At 40.1% G+C, this 16933-nt stretch overlaps 1 protein-coding gene across 1 annotated transcript in view; it reads right to left on the reverse strand.

Moving 5' to 3' along the window:
- The window catches only part of UTRN (utrophin), a 339059-nt gene that overhangs the window by 280510 nt on the left and 41616 nt on the right, over positions 1-16933 (reverse strand). The window contains exon 2 of the mRNA XM_053936936.1: positions 2334-2395. Coding sequence (XP_053792911.1) covers positions 2334-2395 — 62 coding nt within the window. The remainder of the gene's footprint in view (positions 1-2333; positions 2396-16933) is intronic.

The raw sequence follows: 16933 nt of genomic DNA on the forward strand, positions 1-16933 counted from the left end.
AATTTACTGTACTGGGAACTACACCAAGAACTCCTATGTCACCCATGAGGGTACCAAAGCAGGCACCTCACAGCACACTTGAGATACTTGTTTTACTAAGTGTTTTACTAAGTGTTTTACTTACCTACCTATTCTCTGATGAGGGAAGGGAAAGAGACTACTCTCTTTCTAGCTTCTTTGTAAAACCTCATTGAATTGACTTAAATCAAACTCAGCATTATGCAATTTTACAATTTTTGTATGCTAAGCTAGTTTATAAAGGCTCAACAGATTACTTTTTATTTGCTTAAATGAGGGGCAAGTACAATATAATTAACATGGAAGGACAAGTAAAATTCTTGGAATGAAATTTGCAATTCCACACAAAATACCTAAGTTACCATTTTGTTTTCTGCAATGTAAGTCGGATTACATTTAACTAACCTCTAAAATCTCTCTACCCTACTAAGCAGCTAAATCAATCTAGTTGACAGAAAAGGAATTTTAAACAATCCAAATGACTTGGTACATAAAAAAACTTTGACACAAACAGGACTGAAATCAGTCCCTTTCTATTTTTAAGGTACAGTTGAAACTAGACTTTCTTACATGAGGTGATTTCTACTTAACACCATCATTTTCCTTGCAATTTGAACATGCCAGTCCTAATAAATCTGTGTCTTGTCATGCCAAAATAGCCATGCTCAAGTTTGAATTGGACATGCAGCAGTTGGGAGAAAGTCCTTTTATAGGAGTCTCTTTAATCATTAGCAAGGCTTTCATAGCTTCAGGTGTTTAATGGGCCATGAAGTTACAGAGTTACAAAGCTATAGTTGCCTCAAATCCTGTGAGTATCTGACCATACCCTGTCCCAGGGAAATCCAGGAGCTTAGCAGGATCTGTCTGATTACGCAGCATAGAAGGAAAGACGCTGTATAAAAGTTACATCCCTGTGACTACAAGTAGAATGACCGAACACTATTTTACCTTCTTCAATACAATGCCTACAGCACTCACAGATGAGTTACCTAGCACATTCTCAGTATGACTGTCATTCATTCTCAGTATCACAGTCATTTCCATGTTCATGCCATCTCTAGGCCAGCTACATGACTACATTCAGTCCTTTCTTTCTCACCACATTTTCTTTCCTTACATGATCCTGCCCTGCCTAATGCTCCTCCTGCAGAACCACCACTGCTCTGAGCAGCAGTCGAAAGCTGAGCATAGAGCAACCAGTTAGTTACCCACACACACGCCTCCTCCAAAGAGCAAACTAGCCAAGAATGCATTGGATGAAGAGTGCAGGATATCAGCTTTCAAACAAAACAAACCCAAGCCAAAATGATTCAACCAAGGCCACAAGCCTTGCATTGCCCAGTGTCCTGTTGCACAGGAAGGAAAGGAAGGTAAAAAAACCTTACATTATGATCAAGAACTTCAGAAGGGCAGCAGTCCAGAAGCAGCCACTCATTGCTAAAGCACTGTTACAGCTTTATTAAAACAAACAAACAAAAAACCAACACCACCACCAAACCACACACACCCCCTTATATATAGCAGATATTTATATCTGCTTTCAGGATTTCACATGCCAGTTTTCAATAAAAGTTAAATAGCAGTTATCCCATTTGCAGCACCACACTAGGTAGAAAAAAACATGAGTTTTCCCTGATAATATTCCAGGTTCTTTCACACATTCAAACTATGAAGTAGGAAAACTTTCCACAGATGCCTATGTTCCTGGGCAAAATGTCATTTTTTCCTATCAGCAGAACAGTGTAAAAAGCAGGCTTTAAATAGCATTCCAAAGCAAACATCACTTCCTTTATCATCCCAAACCATGAAAGATCCTCAATAAGTTTCAAGCCAGTAAAGAGAATTAAAATAAGAACTGTACAGCATGAGAGCTGAGGAAAGTAATTATATAAAATTTCAGTCAAGCCTCGAGTAGCAACACCAGGTGGCTTCAACTAGAGGTTTGCAGAGTGAGTAAAGCTGACTCAGCAATGGAGTGACGATGGTTCAAAAATCTGCTGCAATGCACTCTGAAAATTGCACATAGAAATAAACTAAACCAAAACTAAACAAAACCAAGCAGGCATGCTCATGCAAATAACTATTCTGATATATTAACAAATAGAAGCTTTCATTTTTTCTTAAAATATAGTATGAAATGTTTATGTGCATGAGGAAATTAAGGGAACAAACACTACACTATTTTATCTGTTTTCACTACACACTGACATTTCATCAGGAATATTCAACAAGAGTAAGAGCAAAGTCTATTTAACCAAAATTATTCTAAACAGTTAACCAAACAAAATAAAGTAGCACATCCAAACCAACATTACCTTGGAAAACCGAGCATTTATCCATTTCGTAAAGGTTTTTTTCTGTACATCATTGTGTTCATCTGGAGAGAGAGAATAAGAAAACAATGAGTGAAAGTGCATTCTTCTTAATCCTAGATTGTTCAGTACAGGTCACATTAAACACTGTCCTGAGAAGTGGGAGAATTTTTTGCCATATCTGTCAATAAAGCTGTACAACCATCCACAACACTTTGGTACTTGCAGAGTCACACAAATGTTTTGCCTTTGCTAGTAACCACAGCAGCTCCTTTGCATTAGAATCAGCCTCACAGCACCTCCCAAGCGGGTTTCTGATGCATAAAATTCACAGGCTTCCCATCTGGTGAAAAACAACCTATGAAACCATGGGCTTTTAATTAACAGACTTTGTCAACACCTTTTTGCCTGAATGCATTACTCCAAAAGCCTCTGAGGCCCTTACTCAAGCTTCTGATGCTGATAATAGCCTCTGTGGTAGCAAAGTTGCTGGGACAACCCTTGAAGCACTGGCAGCCTTACCCACCCTCAGCTGCTTTTGTACCTGGGTTCAGAAGTGTGTTAGTGATCAGTCACAGACAAGTTCAGCTAAGGTGTGACCTTAGCTGACACCAAAGTACCACCACCTAGGGTCTGGGAGACAGCCAGAAGGACCCAGCAGGACAAGGAAAAAGGGCAGGCAAGCACCCGTAGGTCAGAGCAGAGGGAGGAGCAGTGGCCTCCAGCTGGGCAGAGAGAGGGCAGCTTTCCAGGATGCCCAAGGAAGCCATCTAGGAGTCACCTGCAATTTTTCCAGAGCCTGTCCCACTAAATCAGGGTGAGTCACCTCCAGCACAGGACAGACACTCCTGCCTGTATCACAGGAAACATCTTAGGTAAATTGCACTGAGCACTGCTAAAGGTGAGCCTGTGCTTCATCACCTGTACTTAAATGACAGTGAAATAACTGCTGACAACCAGACTAGGCAAGGGAGGTTCACCCAGTAAGGATTTACAGGTCTGCTTGCCGCAGACAAGAAAATACATACATGCAGCCTGTCAAAGGCTTTAACCTCCAAATCCCTGCACAAACCACAGCCAGGGCAGTCAGTGCCTTACACCAGGCAAACTGTTGGACAGCTGCAGCCCAGATGAGGAGTCTCCAAGAGCTCTTCAAGACTCCACCAGCTTCTTTGCAGACCAGTCTTGAGATACCCTTCAGGTGACCACAACACACTGCTGTCTGGAACGCTCTCTTGCAGAACCTCTTGGTGGCAGCTGGCATCAATTTTTCCAGAATCCAAACCACGATGGTTTTCAGACTAACTGTCCCTGCACTTGGAATGAAGCCATAGAGAAAGCCTGCTTGCAACTCAAATTTTCTACTTCACTTTTTCATGCAATCATGAAAGTTTATGCATTCTGAAGCAGTATCAGATTATGATTAAAAAGCACTACTTATAAGATCATATACATCAGCAGCAATTGAGACTGTTCTACAATAGCAATTCATTAAAATCCAAATATTAAAAAAAAAAATTAAATCACAGAATACAACCAGAACATTTCTTATCTATATAACCTCAACATTTCTCATTTCTGGCCCAACATATATCTGAAGCTCACACTATCCATGTATTCACATCTAATATATCTAGCCAAAAAGCTGTTACACACAGAAACCAACAACCAGGTATGTTTTACCTAATAGCAAGGAATAGTGGCTACAGCTCAGTCTATATACAAGTCACATCAGTAAGAAATGAAGTTTCATGACAGTTGAAGATTTTAAACTGTATGAAATTGCTCATATCAATCTAAATTAAAACCTTAGTTCTGGACTTCTTTTAGGCTACAGCTGAAAACCTGCTTAGGACACAAAGGTGCATGTCAGCCAGGAGCCATTGTTTCACCCTTCCATTCCTCTTCTCTTTGGCATCTAAAGCTGATCGAACAAACCCTACTCTTGAGTCACACCTCAAGCTCAAGTGGACATCAAAGCCCAATGACTGAAAAGATTTTTCTGAGCAAGCTTCAAGATAGCTATAGCATGCCATGCTCAGAATGTTGAAATTCAACGTATTGTTTCAAGGAAGTATAATTACCTAAGATACCTTGTTAACCCTGTCTTTTCCTCTCAGTGGCATACAGCTCCTTGCCATCAAAGACAGATAGAACCAAGTAACTTCCTGGTAGATCCTAAGTATCCGTCTCACAGGAGCCTGGCAGACAAGATGAAACTAAAAAAAGTTTTAAAATATATTTAATCCATTTGTCCCCTACAAGTCTGTTTTCTTTTTTCTTTTTAAGACACAAGAATGGACTAAATTGGTCCAACTGCCACTGTTGGAGCAATGTTTTCCATTAGCTTTAACTGCAAACACTATTTGTATTGAACATAGTGAGATTTAAACGTATTTCTCCTTTTAAATATCATTCATTAACCAGTCTGCCCACTTTTGTGCCAACAACCTCAACTACACCCTTATGTACCACAATGCTTTCCTAAGGCTCCATCTGCCTTTTTCCTTCCTTAAGCATCTGTGAGACTAAGGAGTAACACCACAGTTCGAGGTATCACATTCTTTTAACATTATTACTCCTTAGCATGATAAAGGCTAAGAACAGAGGGGCCAAGAACAGTTGTATGACTGTGTAAAAGGACAACAACTGTTATGAAAAGGGTCCTGCATTTATAAATCCTGTGCAGTAGGAACTCTACACACCCCACCTCTTGGTGGGTTCAGCCCCTTCCTGAGCACACGCATGGCAGGAGGAGGGAGCTCTCCTCAGCATTCCCCAGCTTCAGCCTGCCAAGACTCCCTCAGCAGGCCTTACTCCCCAACACCACAGCCCAGTTTGTGGCAGTGCTACTGCTAGGTGTGCTGCAGTACCACACACAGCACTTACTAAAAATCCAGTCCCTTTTCTCTCTTTTCAAAAACAGGATTTTCTAGGAAGGGGAGGGAAAAAACATCCACCAAACCCCACATCTCTGATAATCATGAACTACTTAGTCTTGATGAAAGATTTGGTGAACAAAACAATATGAATGTATGTACTCCTACTATCCCCTAAGGAGCAGTGCATCCTTTCTATTTCTTAAGCAAGGAATAAGAACCCCACAAGTCCCATCTTCCTAAAACATCCTGGTCAGTTATAAAATCCATAGACAACCATTACCAGTCAGACTCTACTCTTACGTTTGCTTTATAAAAGCCCCTAAAACTAGGATTTTTGTAACTGACTATTACAGCTACAGTTTTGTCAAGCTTTCTCCTATAAACCCCTGGGGGAAAAAAAAAAAAAAAAAAAAAACACTGAAATGCTGGTGCTTGGATAGCAACATTGACAAGTTATTTTATCCCTCAAAGTAATTTTCTATAGATTCCCACAAATTTGTAAGGCTAACCCCTGGAGGCTGACATAATGATTTGGATAAAAAATTAGCCACATTCAGTAAAAAAAACAATATCACACAGCAATCCAGCCAGTCAACTTCTCACACAAGACATTAAAAATGTCATCAAGTTACAGCCCAGTGAGAAACAAATTCACCAAGTTGCTAAAACATTTGTTTCCTTTCACACTGCTGCAGCCTGACAATAAAAGCCAAGGACTGACTCAGGGCCAAATTCTGCTTCATTACCTACTGACTGTTTCCTCTCACTGCCTGCCCTCCAGTGACTTAACGGACTAGTAATGGACAATGTCAGAACAGTTTGTTCCTTTAAGAGGAAATAAAAACAAACCTAGACACACAAAATTCAACTCTTGTGATGACAAAAGAGAGAAGAAAAGCTTCCTATTCCAGATGCCTCTTTCTGTTACACAAGATGATGTATGTGCCCCCAACTGCAGTGCTCTCAGAACAACCGGCTCCTGTGATCAGATGCCCAGGCTGTGTCCCGGCACTCAGTCGCCCCCAGCAGCCGCTTCTGTAGCCTTACATACCCTCTCCATCCACAACACTGTCCTTTAATTTCGTTTGGGGCACCTTGAAAACACAGTTCAAGTCCAATCTAATTACCTCATGAATATCATGTTGGAGAGCAAAAAGGAATCTAAATTATCTAAAAATAGAGGTAAAAACAAAAGCCTCACTGGATTGCAATTTGTCCTCTACTCAACCTCTGTTTCATGCTGAAAGAGAACTTTCTTATTTCCCCAAAACACATTACATATTTGCATGACAGAACTGCATTATTTAGCTTTTCAAAGACAGAAGTTATCACACCCAAAACAGCTGGCAGAACAGCACTAAAATGAAAATGCCCTGGAGAAGCATAGACTTGATTGGCAAATAAAATACTGAAATTGCCTAACCACTCCAGCACACATTACCAAGGGTCATCTCATATTTGAAGACTTAAATTTGCCTTCACCACCTCATTATTTAGGTTCTCAGCAAAGGAATTTAGAAATAAAAGAAAGAATTAGCCTGTGGGTTTCAATTAAGACACTTGGAATGTAACGAAGTTAGAAACATCCCTTTGCCTAAGCCTTTAGGCAATTGGGAGTATCTATCGTAGATATCGCCCCTCCCAAGACTTGCACACCTATGAAACCCTGACAACAGTAACAAAAAGAGGGATAAGGTTTGTATTCCCGGACAGAAAAGGCCTTTTGAAAGCAACTATCTTTTTGTCAAACTCAGACTAATTCATATAGCAAAAGACATAAAATAAGCACCTAAAATTTGAGCATGGAAACCAGCATAGTTTTTATCCCTGTTACCGAGAAGCAAAAAGCCAAGCAAGCCATGAAGCACCAGTTTGTGACCACCAAGCTCACAGAAGCACCCCTGAGCTCATTAGGAGTACTGGCCACTGACTTTATCAACACAGAATAATCTTTATCAGCAGGTTTTGGGTTGAGCCTTTTTTAAGGATTGGGGGGAAAGGGGGAAGATAAGATATTTTGTTTTTTTAAAGGAACAAAAAGCAAAAGCTGAGATTGTTCTGCATATTCTCTCTTCTCTTGCAACACCAGGATAGAAAAAAATAGTTCCAGCAACTCATAATTTGCTTGTAAACTTTCACCTATGTGCTGCAATTTTAATTTCTGCAATCAGTGGTATGCACAAAGCTTTCCCTCATTCCTTTTCCTTCTCTCTCCAAACTTCAGCAGTTAGGCAAAATCAGAGCAATATTAATAGTGTATCTAACAAAAAAAAAAAAAAAAGGCAACAACATCTGCCTACAGCAACTGCCCCACAAAACGCAGTTACCCAAATTCTGTTTTCTGTATAGACCAAACTATACAGTATAAGCATTAGCAAAAAAAAAAAAAAAAAAAAGCACCTCACTACCTGCTGTTTCCCAGCAGCAGACACTACCAAAAACAAGACACCATAAACAAGTAATGAGGACCACCCTCTGTTTCTCACTAAAGTGTACTGTAAGTTTAAGCTAAATTGTGTTTACTTCACAACAAAAAATCCCCCAGCAACTGATAACCTAGAGGAAGGCATCCTCACAGCTGAAGGAACATTAAAATAGCTGTTTCCATACCTCCCAACAAAAGCAACCTAACACGCCATGCTGTGGTCTCAGCACATTGGAATGATGATTAAAAGGTATAGATAACCAAGCTCTCAGTAGACAGAAATAATGCTCAACACAGAACGTGAAACCCCACACTGGTCAGCCAGTGACCCTGCTGTTTTTATGGGATGACAATGCAAACCCAAGAGCTGTAGACAGTGTCCCCAGGCTGCTCCAGAATTGCAGGCAGTAAACAAGGCTGCTGCATACAGTCACCAGGGCCAGAAACCCCACATGTCACTCCAACAGCTTGCCATGGGTCCCTAAACACCAAGTCAAACCAAGCAGCATCAGCTCCCACTGCAAGACAGCACTGTGAAGCTTTCACATACAATACAAATACATTTAAGAACATATTTCACAAACTGCCCAGCACATAGGAAGAGAAGAGAAAGGCAGATAACTCCTGCCCAAAATCTACCAAAGAAGATGTTTCTAAGCAACCAACAGGAAGGCACTTAAAGAAAAAAAAAAGACAAAAGTAAATTTATGAACACAAATAAAATCACAAACTAGATTTACTACAGCTGGTTTTGTTATGAGCAGAGATTAGGTCTTTGAATTTCTAAGTGGTTATAAAGAAAATGGAATCCACAAGTTGGTGTTAGCCATCTGCTCCTTTTTCTCTGCCCAAATTAGAACTATTAGGCTCACTTGCACTTGTGGAGGTGATTCACAGGATATAAGGTCAGAGGGATCGCTGTGCTCAACTAGCTTAATCTTCTGCATAACAGAAAAGCCATCCCCACAAAAAAAGCCCCTCTGCATACCAGAAAGGAAGCAGAGACAACAGATGTCAGAGACCCTGCACAGGCACAAGTAAACAAGATTGCTTGGACAAAGAAGGAAGCCAAGCCAAAAACTGTATATATGCAATAGCTCTCTTCTAGTTAAGGCAGAGTTTCAAATCAGGCAGACATCACAAACAACCTTGTTTGAACATCTTCAGAAAACAATGTTCAGAGTAAAAAAGACAATGTTTTGTTGTTCTCTGTGACAGGCAGCTAAAGACAGTAGCACTGAAAAGTTATTCACAACACTAAATTTTTCTGCCCACTCACATTCCAGTGTCTCTTCTATCCCAACTCTTTCAGTCAGAATTTTTCCTATTTTTCTTTTCTAACAACCCAAAGGCTGTAATCCTAAACTCTCCTCACTCCCCTTTTTTTTACTCCAAATATTAAAGCCCTTCCTGGATCCACCTCCTCAGAGCTGCCTCTCTTTTACCCAAGTTCCTAGACTCTATCATCATTCCTCTCTAAAACTCTCTATCACAGCTTATCACAAGCTTATCACAAACAGAAGCCAGTTCCTGAGATTTAAATAGTAATACATGGCTCCTACATATAACTACATGCTCCAATTTCCTAAATAGAAGACTAAGAATGTTTGGCCTCCTACATATCAGTGGATGCCCCATTAGTGCCAGCTCCTGCCCACCTCTTCTCTGGCCTTTCACTGCAACTCCCACCCCATCCCAGCACACAGGCACAGGCTACAGGTAGCTGGGTATGCACCAGGTTGTCCTTCACCTGCACATGCTGACTGGCATATTTGACTGGTATGTTCACACAACCTCTAGCTGCTTAATTAGCTTTATAACACACAATTAGGTCTATGAATACTGGATTAAACTTCCACTAGTTACTACAAGTTGAGATAGTTGTGCAGGGAGGAAAAAAAAAAAAAAAAGACAGGAAGACAAGTTTAATCAAAGTATCCTACTTTCCTTGTGAAAATGGATTAAATCAAAAGATTTCAAAAAAATTGTATGCTGTTAACATTTTCAAAATTACACAAATACCATTTAGATGTTTCTGAAAGGAAGTTAACTAAGCATCTCTGGATACAGACCATGTAGGACCCATTTCAGTGACAGCAGTGTGCAGACTACAGTTATTTAAAAAGAAATGAAATTTATAACCCCATGGAATTTAAGTTTTTCCTAGCAATCCAGTATAGAAGACAATCATAACATAACACAACACCTTGAGCACTTGAGTTATGCAAAGGCAAGGTGTTAGCTTTCTGGGTTTCATTGCTTCAAATCTCTGATGGTATTTAGCCTAAGACCAAAAAACACCCAGCATATGCATCCAAAAAAAGAAAAAAAAAAAAAATCACTTGTTTTTAATCTATGGAAGATAACAAAAAAATTTCCAATTATAATTCACTCAGAAATTAAGAAAAAAAGTAAAGAAGTGTCCTTACAAAGTTTTAAAACACTGACTTGGAACAAGATTTCTAGACCAAAACCAATGATCATATACAGTTTATACAGCCATTGCAATTTTGTCACTCTTATAATCACTGTAATATCAATGTAAGTTTTCTGGCAATTTCAAGTGGATGTTTCAAGGATTAAGCAAGCTTTCACCTCTATGAATCCACTGCTTTTTGCATTGTTCCCAGAAAGTTTAGTAAAATTTTGACTGAAGTGTTTTTGTAGAAAGTACAGCATGGTAGAGGTCAGGAGGCATCTTTGGAGGCCATTTGTCAAATCCAACTTCCCTAGTCAAAGCAGGTTGCCCAAGGCCATGTCCAGTCAGATTTTTAACATCGGCAGTGACAGAGACTTCACAACCTCTCTGAGCAAATAAGACCGGGTCTTAACAAAAATGAAGTTTCCTGTGTTTCAGTTTGCTCCCCTTCCCTCTTGTCCTTTCACTGGCCTCAGAGGAGCCTATCAACCTTCTTTGCACCATCCTTTCAGATATTTATAAACTTCAGTAGCATCCCTTGGATTCTGATCCTTTTCTTCAGCTGAACAGTCCCAGCTCACTGTCTTTCCCCACAGGAGAAATGCTCCAGTCCCTTCATCATCATCGTGACCCTCACTCCAGTATGTTCTCATCTCTCCCATACTGGGGAGCCCAGAACTGGACCAAGTACTCCAGGTGTGCCATCACCAGCACATCCAAGAACATGCAGCAGGCTCATGCCTAAAGGAATTACAGAGAAAGGAAGCAAGCTCCTTTTTCACAAACTTGCCAGCAGTATGCCCAGGCAGCCAAGAAGGTCAATGGCATCCTGGCCTGTATAAGAAAGCATGGCCAGCAGGTCCAGGGCAGTGATCATCTCCCTGTACTTGGCACTGATGACACCGCACCTCAAATCCTGTGTCCAGTTTTGGGCCCAGCACTACAAGAAGGACATTGAGATGCGGGACTGAGTCCAGAGAATGGCAACAGTGAAGTGTTTAGCGTTCAAGTCGTATAAGGAACAGCTGAGGGAGCTGGAGGTGTTTAGCCTAGAGAAAAGGAGGACCAGGGGAGACCTTATCACTCTCTTCAATTGCCTGAAAGGAGGGTGTAGGCAGGTAGGGTTCAGTCTCTTCTCCCAGATAACAAGTGACAGGGCAAGAGGAAATGGCCTCCAGTTGCACCAGGAGAGGTTTAGACTAGATATTAGGAAAAACTTCTTCACTGGAAGGGTGGTCAAGCGTTAGAACAGGCTGCCCAGGGAGGTGCTGGAATCACCATCCCTGGAAGCATTCAAAGGGCATGTGGGCATAGCACTTAGCAATATCATTTAGTGAAAAGTGAAATAATTTCACTTAACAAGCTATGTAACAAAGATTCTACACTTCTGTCCAGCTTATAACAAAAGACTAGCACATTTCAATTCTTCACAACTAAGACTCATACCAAGTGATGCTACCCTTACAAATTCCTGGACAGGTAATGCTTGGGAGACGGAACTGGGGGAAACTGTTGCATACCAACCACGATGACAAAGTTAAGCTCAGTCTTCACAGAAATCAAATGACAAAGTTTAAAAAAGCAGAAATTGTTTATTTTATTTTGTTTCCAGACAGGCCAAGTCTAATCTTCTTTGCCTATTCCATTTATTTCACCGAAGATCAGTCACTGATACCTGTAAATTATTTACTTTAGCCTATTAACCTTTGTTATTACTAAGACAAAACCTGAGACAGAAGGTTTACAGGAAGCCCCTAAAAGTCACATAGTGTAGTAGTGCTCTAAAGATGAAGGAGAAGCAAGCAAAAAGAATAAACAGGATAACTAAAGAATTTAAATCCAAAATAATTGTTAGTGCAAAACATACCAAATACTCTCATTTCTATCCCTAAAATAATCCGTAAAGTTCACTACAGAAATGGTGACTAAGTTTGCCTGCTTTTAGCTTCACATGACCAACACAAAGAATGCTAAATGTCTTACGGTGCCACCCAGCCCTAGTGAGGAAGATTAAGTGAAAGGCAAGCCCAATTCTCAAGATAAATTATTTCCTTTTCCTGTTACATTCCTTTGCTGGCCAAGGCATATTGCACCACTGGGGAATGTTCTGCACCTTTGTGCAGAAACCAAAATGCTAAGCAAACCTTTGAGCATTTTCCTCGTGACAAAATTACTGTTCTTCCTCTAGAGGCAAGAAGAAACAGTCATAAAGGTGTCTTAGCCACTTTGTGTTTTTAGTGACACGCCTTAACGGAGAAAAAATAAAAGATAAATTGGAGTAAAGTATTATGAATGGTCTCTTCTTATGGCTTCTGGCAAACATAAGATTTTCTTTTGTCATTTGATCAGTAAGTTGAGGCACTGCTAATCCTATATCCTAATTAAACTCTCATTTCCTTCCCTGGCTTAGTCATTAATTAGTCCCCAAAGCTGAACCCCCTCCTGATTAACTGCTCTGAAAGTACATAAATTCTGTTTGGCAATTGCAGGACAAATATCTGGAACACATTATACCAGGTATTTATGCAATCAAGCAAGCACTGACCACCAGTGTGAGCCCACTGGGTATTTCCCACTTAAATATAGAAAGATCCTTAAGGATATACCACTCCCAATAGTGTGAGAAAAATTGGAGAAGCTAGTCTGCTCTCATAAAACTCCACTTGGAGTACTGCTTCTAGCTCTAGGGCCCCCAGCATAGGGAGCACAAGGACCTGTTGGAGCAGATCCTGAGGGCTGCTACATCTCTCCCATGAAGACAGGCTGAGACTGTCAGGGTTGCTCAGCTGGAGAAGAGCAGCCTTCCAGTACTTAAAGGGGAGCTACAAGAACACAAGGAAGGGAGACTATCAGGAAGTACATTGATAGGGCAAGGAGTAAATGTTGGAAAGGGAAAGAATATATTTAGATGACATATAAGGAAGCAATTCTTTGCTATGAGGGTGGTGAGGCACTGGAAGACGTTGCCCAGAGAAGCTGTGGATGCCCCATCCCTGAAAGTGTTCCAAGCCACATTAGATGGGGTTTTGAGCAACCTCTTCTGGTTGATGTCCCTGCCCATGACAGGGAGTTTGGAAGAGAAGGTCTTTAAGGCCCCTTCCAACCCAAACTGTTCTATAATGCAATGAAAATATAGCAACAGAGCAGTCAAAAGGAGACCAACCAAAGTTCAAAGCCTACTGAGCCTTTGGCAGAACCTGAGTCATAGGCTTTCAGCTGCCCATTGTTTAGGCAAAGGATTACATGCACACATATAATTCCCCGTGTTTTTATTATTTAATGACAAGCTTTGGAGAGAACTGTGGTAGAGCCTGTGCAAATGCAGAGTTTGATTTCTGTCACTCTAAAATATCAAGTGGTTTTGTGTATGATTTGGAATAGACACATCATCTTTACATTTGTAAAAACTGGCTAAACAACAAAAAAAGATCACCTAATGAAAACAGATAATTACATGTCATATTAGTACTGCTGCCTCTGGCAACTATTCCAGTAGATCAGTCACACTCACAGGTATAATCCTGTCCTGGGTGCTTTTTCAGAGAGGGTTCTTTTGCATGCCTTCCCAGTGCAAAAGAGTCAGGCAACAAGCAGGCTCAGGATTCATTTTTTTGCCCTCTGCCAAAGGTCAATGTCCCTGAAGCAGGCAGGTGGTGTCTATGCCTCAGCGAGGATGGAGCTTGCAGCCTGAATGTTCCTAGCCTGAGGACTAAAATGATGGTAACCATCAGTGAAACAAGAAAAATGAAGGCACTAGTATAAACTGGCTAAAAAAGCCGAGACAAGCTTTTGGACTTAAGAGTCCACAAAAAGACAGATATAATTTACGGCTGAAGAGATCCCTGAACTGCAAACCAGAATGTGAAAATAAGGTATTTTAGAGGAAGCGCCATTAATGATGTGCTTATGGAAGAAGTGTAAACACATGGTATCTACCTGTAGACAAGACTACATACAATGACAAGGAAATTATGCCAACTGCATGGCAGATCAACTCTTTGCCAGCAAGAAAGGCAGGCTATAGAGCAAACCAAAACACCAAGTACAGCCTCTACAGCAGAAAAAAGCATTTGATGCAATACAAAATCATTTCCTCAATTCAATGGTTTATCTTGAAACTCCGAACACTTTTAATTAATAAAAATACTTATAACTTTCCGGTGCCATAGTAGATTAAGATCAGTCCCTAACCCTCACCCCAGAAAAAGCCAGGACAAGATCACCATTGCTGGGTCACATAAGGCAAGGGGGAAATTCTTCTAAGGCTTTGACACTCCCACCTCACCCCATCCCAGAAAGAAAAGCTATTTGCAAGTAGTGTCAAATAATATTTCTAGCTACAGTTTTACTGAACAAGTACTACCCAATCTCCCAAAATGCATGCTATAAGCTTAGCTAGAACAAGAGCTGTGCTTAAAGCTGGGGTTCAGTACAACATCCCAGTCTGAAGCTGCCTCTCAGCACCTTCTCTGCACATGCCCAGCTCTCCAAAGAGCCAGGCACACATTAGTTCTGTCAGACCTACCCATGCAAACACTCCCAAGTACCAGACAGCTCTGGTGAAGCAAAGCCCAACTACTCCAACACATTTGAGCAACTTGTGAAGGGTCTACATTGATTTTCTACTGCTCAGAGTAAAGGGTCAAATGAGGGAGAGAAAAGACATAGGGTAAGGCAAAGATGTACTCCAAGAAGCATACAAAAGGACTGGATCTCTATGTAAGAAAAGAAAAACTCATGTGGCTCCCCCAAAGTGGTTAAGAGAAGCTGGTTTTCTAGCATATTTTTGCATTTCTGAGTGAGAAAGCTACTACAACAAATTAAATTCATACACATTTACAAGAATTTCCAAGTCTCAATAAAATTATACATTTAATTTGCCACAAACTATAAAGCTCAGTGGCAAAAACAAACCCCAGCAACATATTCCACACTCTTCAGGTTATGCAGATAAATTTAACACCTCAATGAAGGTAATAAAAGACAGATTCTTATTTCTGAAACTAAAACATTACCTTTCACAGAAAGAACAGGTGGTATGAACAGGGTCAAATAAACAGAACAAATCACAAGGTCATCTCCTAAAGATGCTGCTGTTGTCGCATGATTTGCCTTTGAATCTTTAGCTTTGTGTACTATAAACTTGATGTGGGGGGAAAAAGTGGGGAATGCATCTAGAAAGTACTTTTAACTCAATTTATAAAATTCATTTCTACAAATCAAAAAGCAAAAACATTTACCTTCAACACTCTGCATTGCTAACTATCGCAAATAACTTCAGTATTTCTCACAGTTTTACCTTCATCACACAAGGTAAAACCAAAAGCAACGTGATTGATGAAATTTGCTACAACTTTTAAATTGTCCAACTTTTAAGTTGTCCCACTTTAACATACCATCTTAAACCACTGTAATATAAATACAGTTGAAAACCTTTAACAGCTTTAATACTAAAGTTATTACAAGATTTTTCTACAGCTGTTTGTTGCTTTGGACAACAGTCCTAAAAACTAAATCACAAAAACACCTATTTTTTAAGAAATACCCCAAACACCATTTTCATCCCTGACACAATGACATAAGAAGCTTAATTCACATAATACAGATTAGACCTTCATATCTGAAGATCTCTAATTTCACTGTGTCAACTACCACTTCCAATTTTCCACTGTATTGCTATACTAAGGCAACTCTTTAAAAGTTACAGTATTTTCTTGTCCAGAACACAATAGCAAAGCAGCAGCACAAAAAACAAACAAAAAGAAAAAAAATAAAAATAAAAATTAAAAAAAAAAAAAAACACAACCACAAACTTTTTAAACTGCAAAGAAGCAAGGAACAGGGAAACAGTAGTAAGAATATACAGAAGGGCATATAAACTCATGCACACCACTGTCTGAAGGTCATGGAACAAGCTGCAGTACAGTGTTCATATTTCAGGCTGCTCACCACTGACACACAAGCAGAAGAATGATCCCTCACAAAAGCCAAGTGTTCATGAAGCTTACCACAAAGGGAGAAAGGAAAGAATTCCTGCAGCTGTACACATATCTGCAAGCTGGTGTAGCAGAACCAAATGCATCCTAAATGCCAGTCCCCTACGTACCTGCTACTTGCCCAAACAGCACAAGAGACATCATGACAGTCCAACAAGCTTGGAAATGAAAATTCACATTGATGAGTAACTCAAGTGGCCAGAAAATACACAGTCTTCTTTTTCTTCATAGAATGATTCTACTAAATACTGCTGTGATCCCCCTCAAAGTTACAAAGTCCAACTAAGAAGAGCTCTGGGAGTGCTTAAAAGGCAATATAGACATGCTTTATCCTGCAGCATCATTTCAGTCCAACTATGAACTGGCATGACTGGCTTCACAAAATGGCATTTGCAGACTTCAGTTTATTCAGAAACAGAAGCCTTGAATTTTGTAAATGACAAGTGAAAACTGAGTGAAAGGGGGAAAGTGCAAAGGAAGAGTCAGAGTGGACTTCTAACAAGGCTAGGGAAAAAGGCAATATATGTGAAGATTTTTGCTCTCAAAAGAATTAGCGTAATTAAGAGATGACTTAGCAACCTTTTATGCATATTTCAATTTTGGTGCATTTAGTTATAACCTTCTACATGAGGGAGAGACTTGTCTGCAGCCCTGCAGAGATAAGTATATATTATAAACAACAACTTGCTAAAAACTAAATAAATAAAAGCTCAGAAAGCTTTAGTCTTGTCATATTGTTCCACTCTTTCTGTTCATGTGACAACGCTTCACTGTTATTCCTCAAGTCTTTACATGGCTGCAAAAAGGAAAAGCAATTAATACTGACTAACAACCTTCTAATCCCTCAAAAGCAGAATGAAATTTAGGCTCAGTAAGAGAGC

This window comes from Vidua chalybeata, chromosome 3 (assembly GCF_026979565.1).
Source record: "Vidua chalybeata isolate OUT-0048 chromosome 3, bVidCha1 merged haplotype, whole genome shotgun sequence".
Lineage (NCBI taxonomy): Eukaryota > Metazoa > Chordata > Aves > Passeriformes > Viduidae > Vidua > Vidua chalybeata.